Below are 21,481 nucleotides of genomic sequence, written 5' to 3'. Positions count from 1 at the left end.
ACCAGCTCACTGGCTTACAACAAGACCTACTGAAAGGGGTTTCCTGTCAGGGGCCCTGCACCACTCTAACTCACAAAGCCTGAAGAATCCAGTCCCCTCTGCCACCCTAAACAAGGGCCTGTGGTTATGTTCCATTGAGAAAAAGAGACAGGGAGGGACACAATATATGTTTCTGAATAGGACTGGGGGAGGGGACACAAACCAGTGCCAAAAACAGGGTGATTCAGCACAGTGAAAACGTCTCTGAGCTGGAAGCCGAACAGCAACAAGAGGCTATTAAACCGTGACAGAGAGACACAGATGGAGAAGAGAGACAGACAGGAATATAGGCAGGGAGACAAAATTTACCGGGGCAATGGGAAATTATGAATGTCCCTGCAATTTTGTCTAGTCAATATAAACTTTCTGCAAATGTGACCAATAAGCATAGTCTATCTCGAATTTCAGCAATCAAAGCAATCAGTGTCTGCTGTCACTATCACTGTTCAGTCAAAAATGTGACCTCAGCAACAACACAATTATACAGTCCAGAAGGAAAAGAGGGTTGTAGTAGTAATTCTTCATGTATATTTTTTATGCCATGGGGCAGTGGTGGCCTAGTGGGTAAGCGGACCCGTAATCAAAAGTTGTGGGTTCCAATGCCGAAGGTTGTCACGGTGGATCCAATGAGGTCTGAACACACCAGGGTTTCCCTGAGCACCGGGCCACGCCCCCCTTAATTCCCTGCACTTACACTGCCTTAGTATTTAGGCTTGCCTGCATAATTGCTCCGGGTTCTGGTATTGAGCTGTGAACAAACAAGCAAAGGGAGACATGACTTGCGCTCTGCTGCTCTTTGTTGTTTTCTTGATTTCTTGTATTGGTCTTGGTTGGAGTTGCTAAAGACACTGCAACAAGTTCTCATTTTAGCACATTTTTAAAAATTGTTTAGGAACCCTACTGCAATTTCACAGAAAAAAAATTACACTGTGCAGAAAAGGCCTGTGAAGTCCTAAAGGGTCAGACAGGAAGGGGCAGTGGTGGCCTAGCGGTTAAGGAAGCGGCCCCGTAATCCAAAGGTTGCTAGTTCGAATCCCCAGTTGCCAAGGTGCCACTGAGGACACTGACACTGTCATGGCTGCCCACTGCTCACCAGGGGTGATGGACACATTTCGTTGTGTCACCGTGTGCTGTGCTGAAGTTTCACAATGACAATCACTTCACTTTCACAGTGAGACAGGAGAAAGGGAGAGTTGGGTTAATGACTCCATCTAGTGTGTTCATATTGCTCTGCGGGGAGTTTGAAGTCAACAGCAGAGGTAGGGGGCTGAAAAGAGAGGGCACGATGACGAAAGAAAGGAGACCATTAGGGAGGGAGAAGGATTCTGATTAATTTATTCATCACACCTCAAGTGTCTTCATGCGCTTAGCATAAAACTGCTCTCTGGGCTTTGAACAGGGAGCACAGCAGCCAGAGACAGTTGATTAGCCATAGATGGTCACGGGTCCCACTCATGACTGTTGCCCACTGGGCAAAACTAATCCGTAGATGTTCCCCCCGACCAAAACAGCCATGACAAGTGGGGCTCCCAGTCTCTCTTGGAGAAAGGACAAAAGCAAGAGAAAGAGCAGCACCAATTTGTCAGACCTTTTCCTTCCAGCTGTCATTCTTTACTGTTTTAAGTGAGCGGTGTGACCTCCCAGTAGCCTATGATGGGCCATGGTGACTTTGCTGTCCTGTGTTGGCTCCAGAAGGCTAAAAGCGCAGGCTGAAGAGCAGCATGAGTCACTTGCCGTCCCAGAGTGCACCGAGACTGAATCCCCACAGCAGGAGAAGGTCGGTCATAACCTTCCTCAACCACCGTGACCTAACAGGAGCAGACAGCTGGAGATGTGTGGTCTCACAGGCCGAGGCTGTGGCATTAGGAAACAGGACCTACTGACAGGGGATGTTGGTGAGAATGAAATTGGGTTGGAAAGGGCAGATGCCTTATCTGTTTTAATGATACTCAAACACTAGAGATGTGAATGGATGGGGAACTGTATCATTGTAAATAGTCTTCTAAAATGTCTTTAATCAGAACTTCAGTGCCGAAAACAAAACTTGAAAAAACAAGATAATAAAGTCATTTTTGGCATTATTCTTTAGTCCACTTGCCCCCAGTCACTGAAGTTATTCTCGCGTTAACTCTATTTCCATGACAAAAAAGCATTACAAAATAAATAAAAACATTGTGTACCTAAATTGTATCTACCCTAAGACCATCAGCTAATCTTTATTTTTCTCTTTAGTTATAAAGCATTCTGATAGACAGACATTCATATTGACATGCAATGTCCAGATCTAATATGTAGGTTACTCCACATCTGCTGCAGAGGAGGCAGCCATGTCTTGTTCTCAGTACCTCATGTGCTTACAGAGCATATCATGTGCATAGGACACTTGAAATGATAACCAAAAACATGAAACACTGATCAGCACATCACCACTCCTACCATCAATTATTGGTAAATTACAAAAACTAAAGGAGTTAAGAGGTAGGTGTGTATGTGTTTTCAACTCACTGCTGGTCGGCTGGGTTTGCTGGTCTCTCGATTTTCCTCTGGCTGCTGTTTGGGGGCTTCCTGAGACCCAGTGGGAGATCCCTCTGTTTTATTTCTACCTGCGCAACACAGATTAAAGATGAACCAATTTTTTGCACAAACATTAAGTATGAAACTGCCCTTGACTTGTCTTATGTACAGTTTCAGCTCTGTAAAAATATCTAATAGAGTACATAGAATGCACTCTCTCTCTCTCCCCATTCTTCTCCTGTAAAATGGGTGCAGTGGGGCATAATTGACATGCTGGACAGAGCGGAATACTGAATCATATACGTGTGGAAATACCCAGTGTGCATGTCAGCCTTTGCCAACCCCTGCTAAGCCACTTCATGAATGAGGCCTATGACCTGCGGGGAGAGAGAGAGAGTGGGTGTGTGTGTGTGTGTGTGTGTGTGTGAAAGAGTGAGTCAGTAAATCTTCATCTGTCTCAGGCTCCAGACAGACACACTGTTGCCACAATGAGTTAAAATTATCTTTGCATGGAAATAAATGAACAAATTACACCTAAAAATAAAGTTGCTTCAATCCCTGAGGGCTGAGCTGAAATGTCTGAATAACGTCTTACCCTAAATGTCTTTACTCTTACCACTGAAATTTATATTTCATGTGTGGCTGCATTCACACGTTAAAAATCGCACAAGATTATTCCTTCTGTTAGATTAATGCAACATGCACAGACATGTTCCATCCAGTAAACACCTCTGATACACTAAATCAAATGACTCCAGTTCACATGGCACACTAATTATGACTTATCTTCCACTTAATTATAAAAACTGAAACATATTGGACAGTTTCCCATTCATAGATTAAGCCTAGACCTAGAATAAAAGCATTTTTGAATGCAGAACTTTATTGATGTTCTTTTTTAGTCAAGGACTTGGTTAAATCCATGGAAGCTAATACGAAACCGACCCAAGTGGGGCAGTGGTTGGCCTAGTGGGAAAGGAAACAGACCCATAATTAGAAGGTTGTGGGTTCAAATCCAGAGCCACTGAGGTGCCACTGAGCAAAGTACCGTCCCCACACACTCCTCCCTGGGCGTCATGTCTGCCCACTGCTCAGCCAACTATCGACATCAGTAGGAATTACAGCAAGAAAATTGCAGTATGTTTGATATGGCTGACAAACAACACTGTGCCCAGTCCCCAATATCAGGAGTGTTTATATGGGCTCACCTCGGTCCTGGTTCCTTTCACTGGAGCCTGGATGGGAACTGGGAGTGCTGGAGCTGGAGGAACTGTTGCTACTTGTCCTCTGCACTGCTGCATCCTGCGACAATTCCGTCTGCTTCAGGTCTAAATTGCTGCCCAACAAATCAAAGCCATCAAGAGACAATGAGTGGTTGCTTGTCTGTGTTGCAGTAGTTGAATGTCTGTGAGATGATCTGTAGAAATCTCTAGCCATTGTGTTAACAGTGTGCTGAGCATAATACTGTGGTGTAATCAGAACTATGCTGTAGAGTACTGTGTAGGAATAGCTATTGTGACCTTGACCGATTACCTGCAGTTATGGTTTATTCATCATGCATATGTGAAGGGAAGAGTTCCCTACCTGCCCTGCATTAGTTGTGACCCTGTTCTGGGGCCCATTCCTCCACCGTTTCCGGATGAATTCTTCCTGACCAGCGCTGGCGAGATGGATGTGGTTCTCTGTGGCACCTAAACAACACAAGACAATGCTTATCAAATGTCCATCAAATACTCCCTTCAGTAGCCATCAGGCGGGATGAAATGGAGCAGAGTTTCCCACATCACTCCTTGTTACTCTCAGAGTCCATGGCACTTATCTCTGCAGACAAGCCCTGTCACACCTCATTCATTTCACTGACAGAATAAGTATTTGTTAGATGAGCTACAACGAACAAATATTTTAATAAAATCAAGTATTCTGCCTATTCTTCTGATGATTGAACAAGTCGAATGTTTACCATGTAAACTCTCAATGCACATAGAGAGCATAAGTGTGACCATGTGATTTTCATGTAGGTGTTGTGTCCTTGATGGACTGCTATCGTGGTATGGAACTTCTTTTGTAGAATTTACATTTACTGTAATTTGTTGTTCACATATGACAATGACAACATATGAAAATAAAACTCAAGTTCACATTGTTCCTTTATTGTTCCATTTCACCTAGTGTACATGCATCTGGGCTGCAGAAGGAAACCGGAGAGCACGGTGGAAACTACACCGGATTCGACTTAATTTTCCTAAACAGTCACCTTAGGAGGAATGTCCTCTTCTCTCAGCCTTGGCCCAGGCTCAAATTTCTCACCCCGGGAAGGCATGGCTGGCATCTCTAAGGTGGGATCTGAGTTCTGACGGGGGGGCATCTCTGGCCGATGGGACAACAGGCCCTCCTGTAATGCAGAGACACCCTTGGGTGATTGGTCATGCAGGGACTGGGAGCCAGACATAGAGGGGCTGTGGGACTTCACGGGAACCAAATGCGCCATCTGGTAAAAGAGAAAATGAATAACACTGAGTACCCAACCAATAACTTTATTGTGATTTTAAACATGCTTGTGGTCTGCATATGAAAAGTGCAAAGATGCTACACAAAAAATTTTTTACACAGATGCAAATTCATACTCATATCCACACCAGGCCACACCAAACGAATACATGAGTATTACCTGTGGTTCCACAGATCGCTGTTTTGGTGGGGTACAGGCTGACTGCATGCCCCCACTGCTGAAGGACTCGGAGCGAGGTGGCAGGGATGGGTCTGATATGCGGTTGCTGACCTTGTGCTGTAGTGCCGGAGAACTTTGGCGGTTCATTTTGGAGCGCTCCTCAACCTAATCCAGGTCAGAAAACATTAAAGAAATATAAGTACTAACTACTGTTGCTGAAATTCCACTCACCATGTTCCCAAATTAAGCAGCTTATTTGACACACACGATGAACACAGAACACCTTTCTTGAATGTAATCGGATGCAAAGAGAGTTCAATAATCAATTTTACTAATTTTTTAAAATCCATTATTATTCTTTCTAAATGTATACTGCTTTATAACAAAATTACACAAAATCATATATTAGGTAATGTTAAGTTATTTGTGTTCTGTCACTCATGGCATGTTAAACTGCATTATACAGGAAAATGTTAAACTCATCTGCAATAGTCATCCAAGTCACCCCCTCAACACCACAAGCAGAGAACATTTGAATAATTGAAAATATTGGTAAATCCTTATAATCTGATCAAGAAAACCCACTCATTTGTGGCATCAGAGGATGTGGACAGTTAAACACAATAATAGTAGCAGCAGATATTGTTCTATATGAATGATGACAGTATGCATTAGTTGCCATGGCATGAGGATGGTGAAGCATGCTATGGCAAGTTAGTTTGTATCCATGTGAAAAGGAATCTGAAGAAATCTGTGGGAATTGCAGAAATATCATTGTTAGCATCTTGGACTTCCTTAACCTCCTTTTAACTGTGAGAAGGGCTTTTGGAATATTTCACCAAAACCAGAGTGCTGTTTTGTGATAAATATCCTGCATATATTGAGTAGGTAATATCTCGCCAGAGACCTTTACAAATGTTTGATTACGTTGAAAGTATGGGCATCAAATACCCAAAAGCCCTTTCATACAGAATAGGAGCCCATTCCATTAAACAGTGGAAAGAGAGTGAGAGAGGAGGGGGGTGAGAAGCCATTGTTAGGAGACCCCAGGATCAACTGGAAACACAGCCTGCTAGCAGAGGAGTGTAGAGTGAACAGAATCAATATTCCCACAGAGATGAGAGAAGAGCACAAAACTGCTATTTTTGTAAACCCTGTGAACTTGAGGTTGAAGAGAAAAGGTGACACTGCAACTACTGACTGTTGTATAAAATATTGTTTCTGAAAATTCAATTTGTCACAAATTTCAAACTCTGGAGCATTTTAAATTAGCATTAATTGCCCTAAAGGGGAGGTATTTATTAGTGTATGGGATTAGTTGTTGCGACTGAGCACGCATTTTGCTTTTTATCACATGATGCCACAGAAGAACAGGTCGTATTAAGGCTCCACCACCACCAGCAAAGCACCCAGTGACGGCTGCAGTCAGGAAATAGACACTGAACCTTAAGATCTGAGAGAAATCATGGTGTCCAGTCCAGAGTCCTCTCCGGTCATCCATTTTCCATGCAACGAGATGATGGGCCAATCCAGTTCAGAGTTTATAGGGGCTTTGGGGGTTGTGATAATCTATTAGTGTGGAATTAGTGATCTAATGGTTAGAAACCTTTTGAATATAGTCTGAATCAGTCCCCGTGCTGCCTTCTTACAACAAAACTTACTACATATACATATATACAGCATATATTTATTGAGACTACATAATTTAACATATATACACCATTTACAAAGTGAGTTATGAATCTTACTGGGGTTACAGTGCTAACATTATGTTAGATGGGATTATCAAGTGCAGCATATTGAATTTTTTTTCTTGAGGCCTCATTTAAAACACAATTTAGCATAATGCAGAATTTTTTTGTTTTTGTGCCAATATGTAAAATGCTGGTTACATATGTAACCCCAGTCCTACGACAGTGTGTGTGTGTGTGTGTGTGTGTGTGTGTGTGTGTGTTTTTTGCCTCAAATCTCCTGCATAAATAGTTAAAATCACTATAAGCCATCTAATTAGTTATATTGGGGGTGACTTTCAGAGTTGTGTCATCTATAAACACAGGGGAGGGGGAACGAGAAGAAACGGGACTAGTTTTGGATGATCCATGAGGGGAAAGCCCAAACCACTGCAGTAACAAGTTGGAGAAGGAGGCTCTTCTTTTCCTCTGTTCTTCAGTGAGCAGAGCCCCCTCGTTGCACATGGAGCGGGAGCGGTGCATAGGCTGCGAACCATGTTCAAGCATGCGAGCTGTTTCAGGCATGCACAGGTCCAGAGGACCAAACTTAGATTTGAGCCTTTCTAACAGGTCCCGATCAGAACTCTTCATACAATGCATCATATTGAGATGCGGTGAAGGTACCTCCAGGAAGTTTCTGGAGACTTCAGAGTAAGAGCGCCGTTCACGGGGCAGCATAGCCCGGAGTGAGGTCTCAGGGGCAGAAGCAGAGAGATTATCGATAATATATGACCCTCCCTCAAGTGACGTCAAGACGTCTTCATCATCACTTATGCTCACTCTGCGGCAGGGAGAGGACGAATTACTTCTAGGGTTGGACTCTAAGGCCCAGGACATGTCTAAGTCCTCACTAACCAGCTTGGCATTGTGATGGGTGCCAGGGCTGCGTCCACGCTTCTGCTCAACCTGGACCTGCCTGCCTTTCGGCTTGGCCAGGTCACTGCTTCGAAGCCCCCCTCCCATTGAGATCTGGATGCGGGGGATGGGTTGTTTGACTTGGCGCTTAGCAGGGGCATGAGGGCCATGCTGATGGAGCCTGTGACCAGCCTGGACCTTTTTTGGGGAAGGTACTTTAATGGGGTGGCAGGTTGGTCGTTGGTGGTGGGGGGAGAGGTGCTTGATGCCATGCCGGTGAACCTGATGTGGCAGGAGAACATGGAAGAGGACCAATGAGGGTATAGTAGACTTTGGTAAATCATAATTAAGTTAAAGTAACAGAAAATATAAACTTGCATGTTATTTACAGTACAGGTCAAAAGTTTGGACACACCTTCTCATTCATTGTTTTCTTTGTTTTCATTACATTGGTAGATTCTTACTGAAGGTATCATAACTATGAATGAACACAGGAGAGTGATGGAGTGCTGTGGCAGATAACCTGGCTTCACAGACACCGGACCTGAACCCAATCGAGATGGTTTGGGGTGTGATGGACTGCAGAGTGAAGGTAAAGGGGCCAACAAGTGCTAAACACCTCTGGGAACTCCTTCAAGACTGTTGAAAAACCATTTCAGGTGACGACCTCTTGAAGCTCATCGAGAGAATGCCAAGAGTGTGCAAAGCAGTAATAAGAGCAAAGGGCGGCTATTTTGAAGAAACTAGAATATAAAACATGTTTTCAGTTATTTCACCTTTTTGTTAAGTACATAACTCCACATGTGTTCATTCATGGTTTTGATGCCTTCAGTGAGAATCTGCCAATGTAAATGGTCATGAAAATAAAGAAAACACATTGAATGAGAACATTGACCATTCAGAATGGCAAAATCATAATGTTAATTCAAATTAACATGTTTATAATTTATTTAACGTCTTCAAATAAATTAACGCAATTTACCAGTGGTAGACAAAGTATATAAACCATGTACTTGAAGGACTCCAGTAAAAAAATGCTTTTAGGCTTCCTCTTGACTAAAACTCAAACTGCCTTCAAATGTACTTAAGTATTAAAAGTAAAAGTTTTCATTCTGACTTGTGTGCTTAATTGTGCTTAATTGACTGAATTTTGATCAAATGGCCCTAATGTCACACACAACAATCTTTTAACAGAATGCCATTAATTGACAATCATAAACACAAAACAATGAAAGCAATTTTCATTAGATGAAACACACTTGTGCAAATGGTCAAACATGCAGGGCAACACACGGCTCATAATCATACATTCTAAATCATTAGGAATATATTTTGCCTGGCATCTTTGAATTCATTACGCTTCACAGTGGACATACGTAGAAATTGTAGGCTATGATTGGATTTCTGTGTGGAAGAAAAGGACAGTGATGTTAGCCCTGGAAAGCTGCAAGACTTCAAATGATGAACTTCAAAAACAGAAGGCCTGTTGGATGTGAAAGCTGGTCGATGTGATTAGGTTAACATTGACGCTGGCTACCTCTTTGGCCCAGGCAGGTTTGTCGGTCGGGTTGACTGAATCTTTGTAATGGTACATTTGCTTCTTCTCCATCGGCCGAGACTCTTGTTGCTGTTGCTGCTGTTGTTGTTGGAGAGAAACAAGGTATGCCCTCTCCTGATGAAGCTGCCGCTGTAGACGATCTGCCTGCCGTTGCTCCTCCAGCTGCTTCCGCTTGTACTCCTACAGTCACAGAGACACAGACAGAACAACAGACAGTCAGGTGGGGAATCTCTCTTCTAGCACTACACAAAAGCTGGCCACGCAAACATGGGACATCACAAATGGACACGTGACAATAGCGTAGTAAGGTGATGGGAGCAAATTCCCATTCTACCCACCTCCAGGATGGGGTCAAATGAGCCTGCTATTAGGCCGTCATCATCTTCAGTGCTCCACTCACTTTACTTCATATGTTTACTACATTTTAAAATGACTGCACTTTCAATCTCTATTAAGAGAAATTTTATTAAAATAAGTAACTGTGAAGAAATCTGCAAATTAGTTAAGTGGATAATAGGCTAATTGAAACTATGATGTAATAGGTATGAATAGACCCAGTATCATATGAATACATCCCAATTTGGACCAAAAGTAGTGGCCAAATGCTAATTTGCTGTGATAAGGTGGGAGGAAGTCAGCCATATGGTGGTGAGTGGGTAGCATATGGGCAGCTCTGCAGTGCTAAAGCTCCTGGCCACAGGAATACACAATGCAACTGAACATTCTGAGCCTTGGCTCAGGGAGTCTCCAGGGAGCAATAAGAGACAGCACTTCAATGTACTACTGTGTCCTCAGGAGTTTTTTACTTTTTCGTTCTCCTTTGATTCCTGCCAGCACAAAAAATGGGAGCTGTTTTTCCCCTCTGATTTTAAAAAAGCTTTTAAAATGTCTCTTTCAGAAGTGGCACAAAGTAAATCCTTTCTGCTTTTGCTCATGTGTGCTTCCGAACAAAAAGGAACCAAAAAAATATATATATGTTTTATATATTTCACATCGGTGCACAATAGTCCCTCTGGGCCCTCTGGGAACGGGTAAAACTTCATGCCTGCATTCAACATTATAGGCCAGTGACAGAGGGTTTAACGGCCTGTGGCCTGTAGTATGAGAACAAGCGCAAATAGGCTGAAAGGAAACGACAGAGGAAAGGAAAGGAGGAGATGGTGAAGAGAAATCTCTTTGGCCGGTACCAGAAGGAGCGCTTGCTCCTGAAGAAGCTGCTGCTGCAGGATCTCCAACTGTCGCTGCTCTTCCTCCAGCTGCCGGCGGATATACTCCTGCAGACCAGTCCCGGCCAGCAGGGAGACAGATGGAGTGTGAGGAAAAGGGAAGAAGAGAGAGTGAGAGGGTGGTGTAAACTCCAACAGTGTTGGCTAGAAAGAGGTGGAGGAGAATGAGAGCCTGGCTTAGAGGAGAATCGACAGATCGAGTGACAGATCAAAGAGACACCACAAAGCGTGACACACTCAGGCCATTAAAGCAACTGATAATTCATCAAGATGCCCAGAGTGTCAAGAGCATCTGATCTCTTGCTACCATTTATCACGGCTTATGCTGTAACACAGTTCCCTCCACCCATAGACCTAAGACAACTTGACCACATACTCTGCTTTACATTACAACAGCTTTTGAATCACATTATGGAACTGGACAAAAACTAGATGCAAAACTAGACATAATAGAATTAACAACTACTGAAACTAATTATGATACATGAAAATTAAGGCCCTACATCATCTACAGTAGTAATAAGAGTAGTTGTGGGAGTTAGTTGTGTCACTTTATGTTTTGGTGCATTTTTGGGCTATTAATAGTCAAGTATCTGGCAACACAGATACTTGCTCTACCATTGCAAGTGTGACATGTTCACAGAAGTGGGTTTAAATTGATCCAGAATGAGACCTGACAATCAATAATGTCTACAGGATCCTCCCATTTTAAATGTTGCTAAAAAAAAGTATTTAGTTTATCTTCTCCATGAAACAGATGGCAAGTGGTCCTTTCTTGGAATAGCCAGTTTCACATATTCTCTACATTCTCTATACATTCCAACCTTACATACAGAGTCTGTGAGTTGTGAGTGAAAGCCTACACCATATGTCTCACCTTTCCACCTTTTTAAGGGTGCTTATGTAACTTGTATGTGTGAGTTCCGTACCTGCTCTCTCTCCGCCTGTCTCCTCTCCTCCTTTCTCCGCAGTGCCTCTTCACAGTACTGCCTTTGCTCTTTCTGCTTCTGCCTTCGTAACTCTTGCTCCTGAAAGTGCAGCTACAGATTGCATATACATACACAAGTATTACACACAGAATCCAAACACATTCATTTCAAACTAATTATGCATGTACTAGTGGTCAGGTCTTTAAACAGTGACAACAGGAATGGAGGTGGGAATGGAAGTCCTTGTTTTAAAGAATACAACCAGCATTTACTAAACAATGCATGTGAGTAATGCTGATCACTCTGTGCATGATTAAATGAATTTAATGAAATCTTTTCAGAAAGTAATGCATGATATATTTGGGAAGTCAATTTCTTTTCAACACAGATGGCTGGAGCTAAAGTAAATCCAACAACTCAGCTTTTCAAGATGGAAGGATCATGTGTGAAATGAGGCCTTGCCAAAAGGAATGACTGGTTGTAACAAGGTGCAACTTGGGTGTGCTCTGGTTCTATGATATACCTCCAGCAACTGCTGCCTCTGCTCTTTTTGCTCCACAATGCGCTTCTGCCTCTCAGCTTGCAGTTGCCGCCAGGGCTCCTCATTCTGCTGCTCCAGCTGCTGTCGGCGGAACAACTCCGCCCGCTCCTTGTTGGCCAGCTGCAGCCGTAGGAAGTCTCGCCTCAGAGTGGATTCTCCCGGGACATTGATGATGGAGCTGTAGGGCAAGCAAGGATGACTGAAGCCTGTCATGTACCTCTAACATTTTGCTAGAGCCAGCGCAGCACATTCAGCATATGTCTCATAAACCATCAGTTCCACATATTAAAAAACTACATCAGAGCTCCCCTTTTGCTGCTGGCAAAGCCATAGAGGCTCTCCATCACCTAAATTAACCTTTGAGCTATTAGTCCAGTCGCTCCGTGCCTTAGACAGAAGAATGGTGGTATAATAAAGCAGTACCTGGGCTCTCCCTTGTCATTCTCTGCATCCTCTTCCTCGCTCCCACTGTACTCATACTCAGTCTCATCTAAATGACAGGAGAAGTATGAGACTCATCAAACCAAAGTACTGCTACTGGATTTAATTTCACATTTCAGATGCTACAAAGCATGTAAATATCATTTATTTAAATCAAGTATTATTGTGTTACTCTCAGTTAATTCACATATGTGGTACATTTTTAATTTATCAGAATTTATCAAGTCATTTCAGGTGTGTCTTTAGCTTACTGACATTCATTTGCATGCTTGGAAATGTGCTGGGGGGTTAGTAAGAATCTTTTTCCAAACATTGCTGGAAATGTTTGCTACTGTGATGAAGGCAAGGAGTGGTTTGTTAAACTGCACCTTTTTTATTATTATTAATTTGGGTGGGTCCAAACATCTGGCCTGTAGTGTATATTTTTCTAGCTGTAGTCTTTTCCCCTTCACTCTAACTCTACCCCCCAGCACTTTGAAGTGTTTAACCAGGGTGCAGTTCTGCCAAGGCAAATTACATTTACATCCTTATAAAGGAACACTGCCAGCACTCCTTGTGAAAAGGCACATTTGTCCCTGGCTTCCTCTTGACAACCCTGCTGCTAAAGCTGCTAAAAGCTTCTATGACAGACCTTAAAGTAGAAGTAGAAGTAGTAGTGGATCGAATAACTTCCTCCCACATGTTCGCCATATGGACACTGTCCATCAGAAAGAAAAGACCAAACACCTTCACCTTTCTCACGGCGTTTGCCCCTGGTGCGGTCTATGTGGTCTTTCAGCTGGTTGCGGATCTGTCGGTCATTGGTTATTTCACTGACAAAGACATGACTCAGAAGTTCTACAGAAGTGGGTCGATAGTTATGGTTCTTCATCAGGCATCTCTCGATGAACGATAGAAATTTTCTGGACCTAGAAGATGAGTGAACAATGAATAGAAATCGAGAGATATATACTGCTCATTACAACTTCCTATATTCTCTCTCCATAAAAACTCTCCTCAGAAGCATCTAAGACATTTTTGGCAACCCTAAAGAGACTTCTGCTTGAAATTCAGACATAAAATCCCTCAATTTAAGAAAATAATATGAGCTGCACATGCATTTCACATGGTGATGGTCATGTTGAAACTGTCAGAAAACATGAGACCTAAGCCTAAGATCTAAATTAAAAAAAAGAGAGAGGTTCATATAATTGGGATCAAGAACAGAAGTTGTCTGCACACTAAAACGATTTGTTGCGAATTTAAATAAAATGCTGAGTTTTGCTCCTACCAAGGTCAGTACCTATTTCAGGTCTTGTGCCTTATCCCTCTCCAAGCTCTACCTGTTTTCCTCTCCTTCCCCTCCCTCTCTCTGCGACATAAAACCCACTTCCACAGTGATTAACTTCAAGTTGGTAGGTGTGTACTACCGTTAGAGGAGATCTGAATACTGAGCCAAATGGCACAGGAACAGGGAACGCTGAACAGGGGCACTCACCACTTCTTGAGAGACTTGAGAGTGGGAGGAGGGTTTCTGGGGATCAGAAACAGGGCCCTCATAGGATGCATGTCACACAGTGCTGCAGAGAGAGAGAGAGAGAGAGGGGAGGAGAAGAGAAGATCATTGTTGGAAATGAAGATGTGTCTACACCAAATATGTCTTAACTGTCCGTGCAGTGAAGCAGATATTGATTGAGAACCCTCCAAGAACAGACCATTTAGGAAACTATGTGCATCAAATTAGCTGCTTTCTGAGCTGAATCTTGACAGATTTTTATCAGCCTGTATCATGAGTTTGCAACCTAAAATTAGGTAAAATTGTAGCACTGAATTCAAAGCAACAAAAACACATGAGGGTGGGTTCCTCACAATTTGATTTATTGTAATTACACCACAATTTAGTTGTTCTTATTTATGTATTATAATGAAGATCTTCAGATTTGGCTTCTGCAACTTCTGAAAGTTATATAAAAAGTTATATAAAAACAACTGACAATGGCACTGTATTATAATTTATAAATCCCCCTCTATTAAGACTATGTAGGCTTTCCTTTTATTTCCCCAGTGATCAGACAATGTAGTTCAAGACTTTGCATAAAACAGCATTGCTGTAGCAGTGTCCAGCACAGAAAAGAACAGAGGTTATTACTCTAAGGGCGCAGTGGTGATCACTTTTATTACTGTGCCTTGCAGAGATTCACACCTGTTCCTGTTATGCTGAGAAATTGAGGATTTCTCACACAGGTTATACATTAATATTAAAATACCTTAATAACAAAAATAACATAATTGATACAGCTGCATTTTGTTTACTCCTTGTGTTGGCTTTATACTTATATTTTTATATAATGCAAATGTGAAACATAGGGGCAGTGGTGGCCTAGCGGTTAAGGAAGCGGCCCCGTAATCAGAAGGTTGCCGGTTCGAATCCCGATCCGCTAAGGTGCCACTGAGGTGCCACTGAGCAAAGCACCGTCCCCACACACTGCTCCCCGGGCGCCGGTCATGGCTGCCCACTGCTCACTCAGGGTGATGGGTTAAATGCAGAGGACAAATTTCACTGTGTGCACTGTGTGCTGTGCTGCTGTGTAGCACATGTGACAATCACTTCACTTTATAAGGATTTTGATGGACAGAGGAAGAGTAGTAGGGCAAATTCAGATGATGCAGTTCTCGCATGCACATTTACATAATTTTCAAATGGATAAACATTGCTGAAAATGTAATGAACACTGTACCATGTGACGGGTGGTTCACAACATTTTGGAGCATCCTAGCCCTTAGGTGGAACTTTTTAAAACAAAAAATTGCCTGACTGAATTGTTGGGAAAAACAAAGTCATTTGCACAATTTTTATTTCCATTTTTTTACTTTAATGTAGTCTGCAGTATGATTAATGTAAAAAAAACAAAAAAACTAATCAATCATTGCCTTTCCCTTCACTTCTTCTCTCTCATAGTTTTAAATATGCATTACAGCAAGCATTTGTCTCAAATTAATTATGATTTGTTACTTGCAAAATGTGCAATTAATTTGTTTAATGTTTTAATCGATTGATAGCCCTAGAAACAAATTAATAGCAAGACAGTAGGCTGGATCTATATGTTTTGTGTCTTTTTTTTGTTACTAAAATATAGACAGAATGAGGTGTGTTTAGAAGCATTTTAATGTTTGGGGTGCTCTCATTCGCTGATGTTGCAGGCGTGCCTGTGTTGCATTACTATAACGCTGAGGCTGTGTTCGTGGTGGGATGTAATGACACAGCAGGAACAACGGCAAACTGCCAGCTTTGCAGTGTCCATGCAGGTGCTGCAGGGTCCCATGGGACCGTGAGACGGTGCCCTCAGGCATGGCACTGCTCAGCTTGGCAGCAGCAGTAATGGGATCGCTACCAAACCAAGGACATGCAGGCTTTAGCATCTCTGTTTCCAATCAAGGTTGGTTGTTTATTTATTTCTGTGAAGTGAGATCTGGCACGACAAAATTCTGGCAAACAAAAAAAGTAAAGATGCGTACACATCTACATCACCAGTCATCCGGCACACCGACAGCAAAGGGGTTTGCACTTCACACATATTCACTATGTGATTAATTGAACACATGCAGGCTCCAGATTCTGCTCCCTTCTCCTGCTCTGTTCGGAAACGCTGTTGTTGCTGTTGACCTTGCAGTGGTTTCTCTTTGAAAGAAAGTATAGAGAAGACGCCACACTGACATCTCTCCCTAAGTCAGAACGCTCCATGGGAATCACACGGACACCGACCTTATCCTTCTGCCCAGCCGTCACTCATCAAAGCCCACCCAGTATAGGGTGTGACACCTACAGCTGCCGTGCTGACAGCTGCTGAGTGTGTATGTGTGTGTGTGTGTGTGTGTGTGCAGTAGTTCTATAGGGGTCCATGTGTGATGACTTACGAGGTGCACCTTCTGCCATTTCGATGGCTGTGATTCCCAATGACCACAGGTCACTCTGTAATAGAGAGAACAGAGGAAAATGGGATGGTCAGTTACAGGAGACAATAATTGTTACACAATGTGAAAGACTGGGAGGAGCTGATTTTCAAAAACTAATTTTAGTACCTCATTCTTTTTTCTCTCGCACCATGCGGACTCCAAATTGGGTCTATAGACAAGATATTTGTTATTGCCTGGCCTTGCCCTGATTTAATTTCCCATCACAGTTCCCCTTCCCAGAGAAACGTGAGAGCCTGTCAGCAGCTGGTTCACTGGAAGGACTAAGCCAGTAAACAGCGGTGCAGAAAAACATGTCCTTGCAGACAGTTAGACGCAGAGTCTATTCTATATGTGTATTTTAGCAGGTTGTGGTTTAAGCTCACAACTATTTATTGTGTCGTCTCTACAGACCATGAACTACACACACAGCACATAACCCGCATGGTTACTGATATTCCGGTGGAGTGTACCTACCTACATAAAATTTGGTAGGCTTTTGTGATTTTGTACACATTTTGTTTGAAAGCCTAATTATGACTACATAATGTCAAGACCAATTTGGAGGTCATGTTAACAACTTAAATACAATATTTGAAGCAAATCATTGGTTGATCAGTAATCCAACAGCGTATTTTGTATATAATTTACATGTCTATATATATTTTATTCCACTTTTTGCTATATAGTTAATTATTATACTATTTATGGTGCATCTGAGAGCTTGCTCCAAATGACATCTCATTGTACTTGTACAGTGAAAATAAAGCTATCTTGAAACTCGAATTGGTGACCACACATTACTTTGTGTGGTCAAAGACGGCCAGACTCCTTGATGACCAGATATCTGACATGCTGAATATCTTGTGCAGTTACTTAAAAGCTACAGCCAATGAGTGCATTGGACATGGCAGGGACATCCAATGCTCTACGTTGTGTGTCAATCCATTTCTTTATATTCACAGAACGAACCCTTATGACCCGACCACAAGTCAAAAGGTCAGGTAGTATTTTCTTGGCCTCAAGCCGTATCAACTCAAGTGAGGTGTATTTAAGGGTCCAGTTGTAATATACAAAGGACTGGAGAAAGATTGGAAGTGTGCTTCTGCTCTCTAGCACTGATCTGAATTACAAGAAATGACATGACCATCTTCCACTAAATTTTGTTGAATTTCAGCGTGATACAGAGTTAGACATGATTTATACATCTAACAAAGGGAATATATATTATACCACAGCTCATCAAGCTATAAAGGTGCAAATCCCTTATGGATGTATGACCTATGTTGAGTATGAATGAATGAATGTGTGATTTTCACCTCATGTATGTTGTATACAAATTAGTTGTTACTTTCTCACATTCTAATGATCACTCCCTGTGGCTTTAATCTTACTAGTAAAAACTACAGTGGTCCTTGGCTTTGGGCTCTTTAAGAGGTGTTTTGGAGAAGCTATAGTCATGGCTGTTAAATGGAAAGAGAATCTTCGTCTGACTCACACATAAACTGCTATGTCAGTCACTCCTCTGGCTTAACCAGGTAAACATAATTCATGCTCCACTCAAAGAAAATATATATATATATATATATATATATATATATATATATATATATATATATATATATATATATATATATATATATATATATATATATATATATATATATATATATATATATATATATATATATATATATATATATATATATATATATGTATGTATGTATGTATGTATGTATGTATGTATGTATATATATGTATATATGTATATATGTGTATATATATATACACATATACGTACGTATATGTACATGTATACACACACACACATATATATATATATATATAAATAAAATACTTTGACTTGCAAATGACTGTACATAAACATACATATGAACATTACATTATAGTTCTGATACTAGATCTTCTTAATTTAACTAAGGTGATAAGCTACGTTCATGACAGAAATGGTATTTCAGTGATAACTGAAGAATCAAAGTCTAAGGCTGGTGTGACAGAGTGCAAAGCTATTATCCTAAAATTCATGAGTCATTTCACCCAGCCCTGTGCTCACCTTGAAATCATATGTAGCTTCAGGATTCTCATCACAGGCGATGACCTCCGGTGCCATCCAGTAAGGCGTGCCAATGAATGTGTTCCTCCGTCCAACTGTGCGGTCAAGCTGAGCACTGACGCCAAAGTCCACTGTGTTCAAAAACAAAGCATCATTATCTCTGTACTGGTATTTAAAACAGCATTTACAACATTTACCTAACTTGTAATTTCGCGCATTGTGTATTGTAAATGTCTTTTTATTGTTGCAGTGCTATTTGTGTTGCAGACAATTTTCCTTTATTGGGAAATTTTGCCAATAGTGAAGTGAACATATATTCCCTTCCACTCTCCATTGCCATGGCGATTTCAGTGCAGGCTGGTTATCCTATACGCAAACAATATGGCAGCTACGGCTCAGTCAGACAAGGGGCCTGGTCTGACAAGTGCCTGGTTGTGTTGGAAAAAGAACCATGGCACTGGAGTTCTGAAATGCTGTTCCAGAGCTTTCTGCTCGGTGGTATATTTACATTTAATCCAATAAATGGATTTCTATTTAACATAGTCATGCTGTGGGCACTGAATGGTCTGTTCACTTCTGGACAGTAAGCTCACCAAGTTTGACCTGGGCGTTCCCTGTGAGAAGAACATTCTGTCCCTTGATATCTCTGTGGATGACTTTGTGCATGTGGAGGTGCACAAGTCCCTGAAAAAAACATCAACAGAAGGAACACAGAGAACAAAATCAGTACACAGTAAAACCAAGGTATTTAGTACACAGCACTCTCAGCAAGAAATATCTAACAAATACATGTATGCAACTCTAACTAAATGAAAGTATAGCTGACAGCATATAAGTTTAAATGTCTATTAATTATGAACTAAAACACAATGTTCTTTTAATGATCAATTACAAAAAACTCAAAATTAATCAGCAATACTTGCATTAAGATTTTAATATGGTGCTTGTAATGAGAGAATAAAAATTTAAATGACATTATAAATACACTAACATGCTGTCTCTTTGAGAAACATCAGCAGGTGACATTGACAGAGGTGAGAGGCCAAGTGATGCATGTTACCGCCATTATCAGAGGCAGAGCAGCAGAAAAACGTACCCGTAAGATCTCCCTGCAGATGAAGGCGATCCACTCCTCTTTCAGAGAGTTGCCTTTGGTGTTTTTAATGAGATCTGTCACTGATCCAGCCCCACAGAACTCCATCACCAGCTGTCATACAGACAGAGAACATCAGCTGTGTGTGAGTTTACATACAATGAATGACCAGATAAAAAACTCTCTGATGACATACATACACATCACACCTACTTTCTTCCCATATCCTGTACACTGGAGGCTTGCCCAACTGCAAATCTCCATCTGCACATCTGTCCTTCTTACAATGAAGCTAAAGCTCCATTCCCCCCAAACACACATATTTCCAATGAAGAAATCCAGAGTGGCTTGTTCGATAAATACATTGCTACTTTTTAATTTTTTAAGCACAGAGAAATGGAAACCAGAGGCTACTTATTTCCATTCATGGCACACAGCTGGAAGACTCAGATCATTACACCAATGATGAATATCGCAGCCTTTAACAGCAGCACCAGGGAAGGGTCGTCAGGACAGGGCATAAATCTAGTCTGGGAGGTGATTTTTCTGTAGTCACAACTAGCTGTATTTAATGCAACAGTGTCAGATGAATGTCAATAGGCAGGGCAAAAGATCAGTGAAACAGCATTACATTTACAGCATTTAGCAGAAGCCCTTTATCCAGAGCAACTTACAATCAGTAGTTACAGGGACAGATAGTAGCATGGACCACACATGTGCAGATGCGAGGTATTTCAAGACTGCCGTGCCTGTGAAATACCTTTTTGTATTACACGAGTGCATTTGTGGCCTGTATGTGTACCACTGGGATTTGTGTCCAATAAACTCATTGTGTGGCATGTAACCATTTAAATGCATGCTTTTTATTGGCTTTTTACATTGTGATGTATTTCTGTTTGTATTATTTTATGGAAAACCACTCACTCATTCAACCACTCCACTCCACTCGATAAATGTTAACTCAGTAAACCTGCAATAACAGCAATCTCTGTCTAACCGCACACACTATTCCGTTTGCCACATCCTGCGAGCCAGCCGAAAACTCTCTTTTTCCCTTAAACTTCTTCCCTAACTTCCTTTCACTGACTGTACTAACTGGTCAATAAATAAAAAAGAGACAAACAGACACTGCTGGCTTAGCACTCAAATAAACTAAAATAAAAAAGTTCACCATACCAAGGGGAGAAGGGCAACATGAGTCAGCCAATCCAGGCCCATTCATCTATTTCATTTATTTTATTGTGTTTTGAGAGGACGGTGAACCCTTAAGAAGCAATCCGGCACTGACCCCAGTGAAAAGGGCAGCTGCCAGGCTCTATCAGCCACATTCCTCCAGCTTCCTACACATTCCTACACTTCTGAGCACCCTGAGACCATCGGAGGGCATGTGGTGTGTCAAAATATCAGAGAGCGAGGAGAAGACAAAAAACTATCCAGTAGGAAGTAACCCACGATCTAACCAACCAGACACTGCAACAGACAAGCGGGTTGTTTCATGCAAAATGCTTGATTTATTCGTATCACTACTGGCTCCATTTATTAAAAAGTCAATGTGTAATATATGTATACCATTCCACAATCTGGATTAATTTAAACTCCATTAACCTAGCCTCACCTAGTTTTGCATTATTTTGAAGCGTTACAGTCACTAAGAGCACACTGCTGACCAAATATTCAACACACTCATCCTGTCCTGTGTGAATAAAGAAGATTGGATTTAATTAACAAAATATTCCCTTGCAAACAGCCTTGTGTCAGATCGACTGATGCTTTAAGCTAAGTCAAAATCAAATCTTAAAAAGAACACACACACAACCCTGTGATAGGGTTCGGACTCTCAGTTTTTGCCTGAAAACTGCAGACGCGTCACCAGACTTATTCAC

General features: G+C 41.6%; 1 protein-coding gene across 4 annotated transcripts in view; it reads right to left on the bottom strand.

The window, feature by feature from the left end:
• Window positions 1-21,481, bottom strand: part of tnika (TRAF2 and NCK interacting kinase a) — a 62,183-nt gene that overhangs the window by 8,204 nt on the left and 32,498 nt on the right. Inside the window, exons 5-20 of one of the 4 annotated variants that reach the window (XM_028975245.1) lie at window positions 19,602-19,712; window positions 19,099-19,189; window positions 18,506-18,636; window positions 16,396-16,450; window positions 13,979-14,060; window positions 13,234-13,409; window positions 12,484-12,550; window positions 12,043-12,238; window positions 11,520-11,630; window positions 10,552-10,638; window positions 9,344-9,544; window positions 5,222-5,386; window positions 4,808-5,041; window positions 4,138-4,244; window positions 3,762-3,889; window positions 2,545-2,642 (exon numbers count right to left, since the gene is read on the bottom strand). In XM_028975245.1, coding sequence (XP_028831078.1) covers window positions 2,545-2,642; window positions 3,762-3,889; window positions 4,138-4,244; window positions 4,808-5,041; window positions 5,222-5,386; window positions 9,344-9,544; window positions 10,552-10,638; window positions 11,520-11,630; window positions 12,043-12,238; window positions 12,484-12,550; window positions 13,234-13,409; window positions 13,979-14,060; window positions 16,396-16,450; window positions 18,506-18,636; window positions 19,099-19,189; window positions 19,602-19,712 — 2,040 coding nt within the window. Of the gene's footprint in view, window positions 1-2,544; window positions 2,643-3,761; window positions 3,890-4,137; window positions 4,245-4,807; window positions 5,042-5,221; window positions 5,387-6,666; window positions 8,089-9,343; window positions 9,545-10,551; window positions 10,639-11,519; window positions 11,631-12,042; window positions 12,239-12,483; window positions 12,551-13,233; window positions 13,410-13,978; window positions 14,061-16,395; window positions 16,451-18,505; window positions 18,637-19,098; window positions 19,190-19,601; window positions 19,713-21,481 lie in introns of those variants that run through there. The other 3 variants (XM_028975248.1, XM_028975246.1, XR_003749425.1) reach the window with 3 other exon arrangements.

Source organism: Denticeps clupeoides, chromosome 4 (genome assembly GCF_900700375.1).
Source record: "Denticeps clupeoides chromosome 4, fDenClu1.1, whole genome shotgun sequence".
Taxonomy (NCBI): Eukaryota; Metazoa; Chordata; class Actinopteri; order Clupeiformes; family Denticipitidae; genus Denticeps; species Denticeps clupeoides.
This window is presented reverse-complemented; position numbering and strand designations above follow the sequence as displayed.